The sequence below is a fragment of the Vicia villosa genome, linkage group LG2, assembly GCF_029867415.1.
Source record: "Vicia villosa cultivar HV-30 ecotype Madison, WI linkage group LG2, Vvil1.0, whole genome shotgun sequence".
NCBI lineage: Eukaryota > Viridiplantae > Streptophyta > Magnoliopsida > Fabales > Fabaceae > Vicia > Vicia villosa.
The window spans coordinates 216,186,619-216,196,684 of NC_081181.1; the positions used below are offsets into that span (position 1 = coordinate 216,186,619).

General features: G+C 38.6%; 2 protein-coding genes across 2 annotated transcripts; both read left to right on the forward strand.

The window, feature by feature from the left end:
* Positions 1-4,134: 4,134 nt before the first annotated feature.
* LOC131651319 (uncharacterized) lies at positions 4,135-8,963 on the forward strand. The gene is made up of 10 exons (XM_058920984.1): positions 4,135-4,189; positions 4,304-4,359; positions 4,472-4,524; positions 4,856-4,973; positions 5,467-5,770; positions 5,930-5,974; positions 6,322-6,995; positions 7,142-8,287; positions 8,424-8,733; positions 8,836-8,963. Exons 1-10 carry the CDS (start codon positions 4,135-4,137, stop codon positions 8,961-8,963), a joined length of 2,889 nt encoding a protein of 962 aa, XP_058776967.1.
* A 178-nt stretch (positions 8,964-9,141) lies between these two features.
* Positions 9,142-9,669, forward strand: LOC131651320 (uncharacterized). The gene has a single exon (XM_058920985.1). It carries the CDS (start codon positions 9,142-9,144, stop codon positions 9,667-9,669), a length of 528 nt encoding a protein of 175 aa, XP_058776968.1.
* The last annotated feature ends 397 nt before the right edge of the window (positions 9,670-10,066 follow it).

Here is a 10,066-nt window from a genome sequence, read left to right on the forward strand (position 1 = left end):
CATACACTTTCATTTTTCTTTTTTTTGGAATCAAAGCTTCTCTTTTTTGTATAGAATATCTTTTCTTTCTTTTTTTTTTATTTCCTTTTTTCTTTTTCTCTTTTTTTTTTTGGAAATATACTTTAGGATCCCCCATAAATGAAGTGGATAAAGAAATGATGTTATGCGATGCAACAGCATGGGGTCAACGGTCCACATAATCTTAGTAACCACTGTACAATCCTCTGAATAACTGATATAGATCAGATGTCATGAGATCAAAGGTTCGGCCTTGTATCATGGAACCATAGGAACAATAGTCACCATCATAACAGAATAGTCACCAACGGTACCTGTCATGTATATCCCTCCCCACTCACAGGTGTGGTCTAGGTCAGGGTAGGTCAAAATGGCAACCAGCGTTATCAGTCCTCCTGAGGCACCAATGTTGTTGCATCTACATGCCAACAATGATACCCCATTTGGACCTCGACTGGGCGTGGGTCTCATGATCGCACTAGACAAGACCTGACATCTCATCGGCGTCATGACTATCCACTCTATCCTAGGTATCCTATGTGTCACTCTGGCCTGGGTATTGGGCCTTTTACCTCATAGAACATCCCACCCAACCTGCAAAATAGAACAGAAGACCCCAAGGAACACAGAATATAATCCATATGCATGATGTGCAAACAGAAATAAACATGATATGCAAGCAGAAAAGTAAACATGCAAACATATATACAAGGTATAGACATAAAAACAAATAAACACCCAGTAAATAAACAAACAAACGCAGGCTAGGATCGACTCACTAAGGATGGACCAGCAACAGGTCTAGCAACATCCCCAGCAGAGTCGCCAGCTGTCGCACGCTCGCGAAAAAAATGGACAGAGTCGCCACCAATATATTTATCCCATAAGGGAAAGGAATATCAGAAAACCTAACAAAGGAAGGAACAGGGTCTTGCGACCAGAGAATCAAGGTACGGGAGTCGGTTACGCAAGGGGAAGGTATTAGCACCCCTCGCGCCCATCGTACTCGATGGTATCCACCTATGTTTGTTTCTATCTAAAGGGTGTGTACTATGTCTATGTCTAAATGCGAAATGAATGCAAAATGTAGGGAAAATAAAGAATTGTACTCGCACGGGCCCTACCCCGCTGCCTACGTATCCTTTTCAGGAATCAGAGTTACCGTAGCTCGGCTCACGATTTTCTGTTTGTTTTTGTGTTTTTTAGTTGGGCGGCGTTAACGCTCACGCTCTTGCATAAGGGGACAGCCTAGGATGCAATGGAGCGGAGATAACTTGCCCTTAGAAAGGAGAAAAGGAGATTGGTTTGTATCTTTTAAGGGTAATTCCATGATGACGAGAACCCACTACAAGGTCTCGCATCACTTCCTCACTTTTGTTTTAAGTCTGAACATTTATTAGGTTTTTTGAAGTGTTTTTGGTTGGTGTTTTTTAAGGGAATTTTAATCTTGTGACTTAGATCATACCAAAAAGGGATTTGTTTTGCATATTTAGAGAACGCACATCGAGGCCTACACCACAATCGTTTCTCTTAATGAAATACAATTTTTTTGGATATTTAGAGAATACACATCGAGGCCTACGCCACAATCGATTCTCTAAATAGCGGTTAAGAAATACACCGAGGCCTACGCCTCCATCATTTCTTTCCCGCTAAGTAGGAAAGAACATACATTGGGGCCTACGCCCCAATCATTTCTTTCCTACTATGAAATATAGTAACGGTATGATCTTCATCGGTATTTATTAAGTATTTTAAAAGTTGAAAAGGAAAAGAATGAAGGAAAGGAACTATTCTAAATTCTAGTCTAATTTGTAATTCCTATTTATGTACAAAAGGAGTCTAAATCTAAAGTTAACATGGTAACGGAATCGATTCTAAAAAGAGAATACAAATGATATTAACATAGGCCAAAGTTATAGGCCAAAATCAATCTAAACACAAACATACGAAATTTAGCACGAAAGCATATGAGAAACAAGTCAAAATTAAGCGCAAAAATAACCTAAAAAACTACTACTTTTTTATGAGTTTTTATGAAGGAAAAATGTTCAATTAGAGGAGCTAAAATTAAACCCAAAAGTAATCTAAACAATCTAACAAGGAAATTTTTATTGGTTTTATTGTCTTTTAATATCTAAAAAACTATATATAAAAAAAAATCTAAAAGGGAATCAAAATCTAATATTTTTTGTATGGAGCCAGGGGGGTTGAAAATTGAATTCAGTGGTGCAGTTAGCAAATAGGCGCAGGGTCCACACAGATGGCCCAAAGCCCCCTTTTTTTATCACAATTCAGCCAAAATCAAGTAACATGGGCCAGGGGAGGTGAGATTAGCATTTTCGTGGAGATGGCCCAAGAATTATTCAGATTAAATTAAAATAAAAGAAATTAAAAAATAAAAAAAGAGAAAGGGGATTAGGTCAAAAGTGTGACCTTTGAGATTCAGGATCGTCTTCTCTTCTCGCAAGCACACGACGGCGGCGACGGCAAGGGCGCGTCCTTCTCCTCCGATACACCTCGCAGCATCATCCGCTCACCCTACTCCGTTCTCAATCAATTGTCTCACTCAATCTCAGCGGCGACGGGATCCATTCTTCGATGACGCTTCTTCTGTCGTGAACCAAGAGGCGAAGCAAGCTCCGCTCACTTTCGTCTTTCTGTTCCTTTCGTGAGTCTCTGATGAATGAAAGTAACGCAGTTTGTTATCCTTGCAGTGCTAGGTCGTGGATTGCAACTTGGAAGTTGAAGATGTTGAAGCGCGTTGATGAGGTCGATTGGAGCTGACGATGATGATTGATGATTCGAAAGCGATGATTGAAGAAGAATCAAGTTTGTGTATGGTTTTTCTGAGTTTTTCTGAAGGTGATTGAAGAACGAATCGATGATGATGAAGAAGTTCTTGAATCTGAATTTTGGTTACAAATTTCGGTAGAGGTGAGTTTCCTTTTCTTTCTGTTATGCGATTTTCTTGCTTCTTTCTCTTTTATAGATTTCCTCTTCTGCAAATTTCGAAGGTGATGGTGAGATGTTGATGGAAGTTGTCTCACGAGGAATTCGTTTGAAGTGCAGAGTAAAGGTTCTTTGGGAATTTGAAGATGATTGAAGGTTGGAGGTTAGAGGAAGATGAAGGCTATGGTGAATGGTGTGGCGGAGAGGAAGTGAAGATGACGATCATGAAGTAATGAAGATGAAGCTGGGAGAATGAGATGAAGATGAGAGAGATGGGATAAAGATGTGAAGAATTGAAGAGATGAAGAATATGGAGGGAATTGAAGATTGAGGAGAAAAGAAAGAGAATGATGGAGTGGATGAGGAGTGAATTGTTCAGAGAGTTGAAGAAGGTGAGGTATGAGGTTAGTTCTATTTCTGTTATTCTGTTATAAAAGTTTGTTACAGAACTTAGGAAGTTAGTTAGGTAGTAATAGTTAGTTGTGATTCTGTTGTGGACTGCTATAAGGTGGTTAGAAGGATATGGTTTAGTGAGTCTGTTTTGCTATGGATGTTAGTGAAACTGTTAGGTTGTTAAGTGGTTAGGAGGTGAGAAAGAGTTACAAACTGTTTTTCTGTTACAAATTGGTTTTTTTCTGTTATGAGCATTTAGTTACAAGGTAGTTAGAAAATGGTTGAGAGGTGGTTAGAGAATGGTAGTTCTGTTAGTAAAATGCTATGGTTAGGATTGGTAGAAAGTAAAGTGAAACTGTTAGTGAATACTAGTGAGTTTGGGACTGTTATGAGAATCAAGAGTGGGTTAGCAAAGTCAGTTATGAATGGGTTGTTGGTAATCAAATAAAACTGAGATTTTTTTGTTATCAAATGGTTTTAGAGGTGCTGTTTGGAGCTGTTTTTTGGTTGATAAAAAAGCTATGAATCTATTAGGCAAAAGGAACAATTAGTATGCTAATGGTTATATGAAAATTATTGGTTAAAGACTTGTTAGAAACTTGTTAGAAATTAGATAAATTGAAGGTGGAGAGTTAGTTAGGGAAATTGTTATGATTCTGTTTTGTCTTGAATGCTGCAGGGGGAATTGGATTTGCTTCTGAAAATTGCAGGGTTATAGAATGTGTTTAGAGGTTTGTCAGTAGGTTATGTTTTGATTTGAATGGTATGGTAATGTATCGTGAAATTGTTTATGGTTTGAATTTGGGGAATGGTGGGGCTGTTAGTGGTATGGATGTTTGGACTGGCAGCCTGTTATGTTTTGTTTATGTTTGGATATGGTTCATGTTTATTACAAATCCAATAGTGTAGTAGAAACTGGTATGAATGTATACTGGTTCAGGATCTCTTTTGAATGATGCATCATGTATGGGGCTGATCACATATGGATTGTGGCAGGTTTTCGAATGGTTTAAACTGATGTGAATTGATTGTGGATTTTCTGAACTATGCTGAAACTGGATACAAAATGTCTATGAAGTATGCTGAATGGTTTTTATGTGTGTTGCAGGTTGTTTTTTTTTACTCAGACACAATTGGCTCTGTGGGATGGTTCTTGAAACAGTATGTTGAATGATATGGGCAGCGGGAATGATTTTTGAATTGATGAGTGTGAATTTAAAATGTTACTCCATGGTTAAACTGATGCCCATTTGGATGCCTGTGGTGTTAAGGCAAGCTTGAAGAATTGATGGAAACACGAGTCTGACAAGCCATAAGGTGGAGATAAAGTCTGGTCAACCGTTGACAGCTTGACGGAAAGTCCAGTGTTGATCCACAAAGTCAATTGTGCAATTTTTGTTGTAATTCAATTTCTCCTTTAAGTGGTGTCTTGTAATGAACTGTATGAAATTTGATATTTGTATTGACTTGTAATTATGATTTGTCTTTGAAGCAATAAAGCACTTTTTCCTCCGCTTGTTGAATTCAAATTTCCAAAGCTTTTCACTTCATCTTTAATTGCCCATTTGGATGAACCACAACATCAGTTGAAAATCAGTCAAAAGATTGAAGTAACCTTCGGTCAAGAATTAATTAGCATGATTTGGTCCCCATAAAGTCAACCTTTAATCAACTGCATATTTGGTAATGATTTTTCTTCAGCGCTTTAATGAGAGGCCCAAACAAACAATAATTGAGTCAGGATGAATTGTAACACAAGCAACCCGACAAAACCCTAATCAGGCTAGAATCACTACACATTAGCATCTTGATTCAAATACAGTCCTTTGTACCAAGTCTTGACTACTTCGTAGGTATAACCATGGGGAGATACAATCATCAATTTAATACAAACGCCAATACAAGTCAGCCCCAATTGTGATATCCTCGATCATAGGATCATAACTTTTCAATATCCTTGATCCCATGTCAATGTTATTGATTTAAATGAATGCATGAGTGTTAGATGACCTAATGGGAGGTATGTACATGAATGAAAAGCCTAAGCCAGTTAGAAGTAAAGGGTAGGACAAATTTGGGGTATGACAATGTGTAATCAAACAGGTGGAGACTATTTATAGAAACTTTATGTGGTGCGGTAAAGAGGGGAATTCAAATAAGGCACTGGTTGCGTGGGATTCAGTTTGTAACCCAAAGATTACAGGAGGGTTAGATGTCATATCTCTTAGGGAGTGGAATATTTCCACCATGGGGAAGCTGTTCTGGAATATTCAATCCAAATCTGACAAATTGTGGGTTAAATGGATTAATATGTATTATATGAAAAACCAAACTGCTATGGATCGGAATCAGCACAGGGGGTCGTGGATTCCATCTAGCATAATCAAAATTCATGATATTATACACGGTACAGATGCAGGAAAAGAGATTTTCCATAAGAGAATATAGTACAGTTGCAATTTATAAGCTTTTGCGAGGTGATAGAAGCATAGCTGATTGGAACAAAGTTCTGCATAAAAACATTGCGAAACCCATATCAATTTTTGTGCTTTGGTTGTGTATACAGGAACATCTTTCAATGAAAGATCGACTGTTGCGGTTTGGAATACAGGTTGAACAGGGATGTGTTTTCTGTAGTGGCATCGAGAATATGGAGCATTTGTTATTTGGATGTCAAGTTACATTCAACATGTGGCGTGAAATTCTCAAGCATATTGGTTATGAGATAACCCCTTTAGTGTGGTCACATGAAAAATAGTGGATTATAGAAGAAACCAAGAGTCTTTTAAAAATAAGAAGGCGGGGAGAGATGTTATCAGTATTGAGGACTCAGGAAAGGAGTGGGAGACAGTGCTCAAAGGAAGGGATAGAGGCAAGAGTATACTACAAGATGCTACCTTAGTATGTGACAACGGCTTTGCTACACTGGGGGATTTGAATAACCCACTGGTGTATCAGGACTATGCCTCATGATCATTGCGTGGAATGTTCGGGGGTTCAATAATGCTGGCAAGCTTCGTGAGGTTAGCTCCCGCCTCAGAACTATGCGACCTATGATTACTATTTTGCTTGAAACTAGAGTAAAGGAAAATAAGGCCAATGACATCAAGCAGAATCTTCACTTGGGAGGTATGTTTGTTGACAATTATGCCAATCATTCTAATGGTAGAATCTGGATCAATTGGAATAACAATAGGATTGATGTTCATGTTATCAAAAGCTCTAGTCAAATGATTCACTGTGGACTGTTTGATTTAGCTGGTAATTTCTTATCGTGGCTCACTGCTATATATGCTGCTAATGACATTAATCAGAGAAGGATTTTGTGGAGAGATATTGAGGGTATCCATAATAGCCAACAAGGCTCTTGGATGTTAATTGGAGATTTTAATAATGTCACACGAGTCCAAGATCGGATTGGTGGTAAAAGAGTTACTCAGGCAGAAGTACAAGACTTACTTAGCATGATGGAGGTAACTGACTTGTGTGAGATGGATGGTATTGGTGCACCCTTCACATGGTCGAATAAGCAGATGGAGACCACTATTTACTCAAAGATAGACAAAGTGCTTGCAAACACTAGTTGGTTCCAGCAGCATTTAGATACCACGCTGCATATTTTACATCCAGGGGTATCTGATCATGCATTGCTATGGCTAAAAGCAAAGGACCAGAAGCCACCCTCCAGATCTCATTTCAAATTCTACAATTGTGCTGTGGAGATGGAGGGATATCATCAAAAGGTTAGAGATAATTGGAACATCCCCATTACTGGCAGACCCATGTACATTGTATTGGAGAAACTAAAGAGGCTACAGAAGGAAATGAGAAACATGTGCAAACCCCTAAATACTTTGAGTCTATTACTCGAGCTAGAGATAGATTGGATGAGGCTCATCACCACCTTGAGCAAGATCTTATGAATAGAGACAGAATTCACAAAGTCCAAGTCTACACTACCGAGCTCCTTACCTTGACTGAACTTGAAGAGAAAGTGCTTAAACAGAAATCAAAGATTGACTGGCTTAAGTTGGGTGATGGGAATAATTCTTATTTCCATGCATCCTTAAAGTCTAAACAAGCAGCCAAGGGTATGCAAATTCTATATAAAGAGGATGACACATTATTAACCACCCAAGAGGAGATTGAACATGCTGTTGTATCATATTATGAGAGCTTGATGGGGACTGCTACTAGGAACATCTCACATGTGGATATATCTGTGATGAGAAATGGACCTCAATTGACAATGGAGCAAAGGCAAAGCCTGGAATTACCAATCAGTGAGCAGGAAATTGAGACAGCACTTAAGGGGATAGGGGACTCCAAAGCTCCAGGGATTGATGGATTTGGAGCTAAGTTCTTCAAGGCAAGTTGGCAAACTGTAAAACATGATGTGATGGGGGATGTAAGGGATTTCTTTGAAAATGAGAGAATGTATAAAGCTGTTAATTGCATTGTGGTGACTTTAATTCCTAAGAGTGATGCATCAAGAACTATTAAAGACTACATACCAATAGCAGGGTGCACTACTCTCTATAAGATCATCTCCAGGATTATCACTGCAAGGTTGGCTAGAGTTATTGGCAGTGTGATTAATCATAGCCAAGCTGCCTTTATTCCAAGGCAGCAGATACACAATCACATATTGCTTACATATGAGCTGCTGAGAGGATATGCTAGGAAGGGTGGGACTCCAAATTGTATGCTACAGCTAGATTTGCAAAAAGCTTACGACATGGTTGATTGGAATGCTCTTGAGATCATTATGAAGGAAATTGGCTTACCTATGCAGTTTGTAAGATGGATCATGCTTACAGTCCAGACTGTGTCGTATAGGTTCAATGTCAATGGAGTATACACTAAAGTAATGCCAGCAAGGAGAGGGATTAGACAGGGTGATCCTCTTTCCCCCATGCTTTTTGTGATAGTTATGGAATACTTGAATAGACTGCTCTCTAAGATGCAACTGGAATCTGATTTCAAACATCATAGTAGATGCAAGCCCCTCTACATCTTACAAATGTTACCTTTGCTGATGATGTATTATTGTTCTCTAGAGGGGAGTTCAGATCTGTGGAGATGATGCTAGCAGTGCTACAGAAATTTTTGTGTCAACTGGTCTGATTGTGAACCCCAGAAAGTGCAGAGTATACTTTGGAGGAGTGGATAATGACACTAGAAACAGAATTCTGGAGCTTACTACTTTCCAAGAAGGGGATTTACCATTCAGGTATCTAGGAATTCCTATGACTAGCAAGAGACTCGAGATTCACCAATATATGCCCCTAGATGACAAAATTGTTGCTAGAATTACTCATTGGAGTAGTAGACTGCTGAGCTATGCTGGGAAAATACAACTAGTTAAGAGTATCTGTTTTGCAACTGCCAACTACTGGTTGTAGTGTCTGCCTTTGCCAAAGCACATTCTGCACCATATTGATTCTATTTGTCGTTCTTTTGTATGGACAGGAGGTGCTACAATAAAGAAGAAAAGTCCTGTTGCTTGGAAGAGTGTTTGCAAGCCTAGAAAATATGGTGGACTGAACATTATTGATTTGCAGATTTGGAACAACATTGCCATGCTGAAGCTTCTCTAGAACATCAGTAGGAAGAAGGACAATTTATGGGTGCGATGGATAAATAGTTATTACTTGAAGGGCAGGGACATAATGCAGGTTGAGGAAAAGGAGCATCACTCTTGGATATATAAGACCATTCTGAGGCAGAGAGGATACAGCAAGCATAATACCTTGGCATACCATGCTGAAATTCAATATGCGACAGGTTTACAATCATCTGAGAGCGCAGGATTTTCAAGTCCCCTGGTTTAGAATATTCTGTGGAAACATTGCACGACCAAGAGCCCTTATCACACTATGGCTTGCTTGTCATGGAAAACTGCCGACTAGAAGTAGGCTGTTTCGGTTTGGAATTGTGAACTATGCTACATGTTGTTTCTGTTCAAAGGAAGAAACTATCGATCACATACTTTTTGAATGCAATGAAACTAGTCGTATTTGGAAGCAGGTGTTGGATTGGCTTGGGATCGCACATGATCCTAAACCTTGGAGTGAGGAATTGTGTTGGTTAATGCAGCAGTGCAGAGGCAAATCAGTCAGGGCAACCATGCTGAAACTAGCCTTAGCCGAATCTGTCTATGGTGTTTGGCAGCTGAGGAATTCTGTTAGTTTTGACAAAGAATTGGATGCAACTAAAATTGTTTCTAACATTTTGGATGTTATTGTGTATAGGGGGTGGACTAGTTTAAAACTTAGATCACACATAGCCCTTTTGATGTTATAGTCTTTGACTAGATGGCTGGACCCTAGTGGTCGCTTTGTAATATCGGTTTTTTTGAATTAATATATCGTAATTTGATTAAAATAAAAATAAAAATCTATTTTAAATCATATTATGGTTAGAGCTAGCATGAACAAAAACATTAGCAGCCATGTAATTATAAGTTAGTTTAACTTCTTAGCTTGATTAGTTTACTTGGATGAGTAAATCATCTTCCGGATCAGTTCGGTTGATCAGATGTAAGCAACAGTTTTTGGAAATAAAAAGTATTTTTCTTCCAAAAAAACAATTAAAAAATATTATATATATTTTTTTAATCAAATAGGAATATATTAATTCAAAAAAGCATTAAGTACAATGGCAACCCCTAAGGATCCAGCCCCTTTCACACAAAAGGATC

Bases quoted from the DNA above. Each gene is read 5' to 3' on its own strand.
- LOC131651319 (XM_058920984.1), top strand. From the start codon at position 4,135: ATGTATCGTGAAATTGTTTATGGTTTGAATTTGGGGAATGGTGGGGCT. The intron at 4,190-4,303 runs GTATGGATGTTT...ATACTGGTTCAG, and splicing joins GAATGGTGGGGCTGTTAGTG to GATCTCTTTTGAATGATGCA. The intron at 5,771-5,929 runs GTACAGATGCAG...TTGTGTATACAG, and splicing joins AATTCATGATATTATACACG to GAACATCTTTCAATGAAAGA.
- LOC131651320 (XM_058920985.1), top strand. From the start codon at position 9,142: ATGCGACAGGTTTACAATCATCTGAGAGCGCAGGATTTTCAAGTCCCC.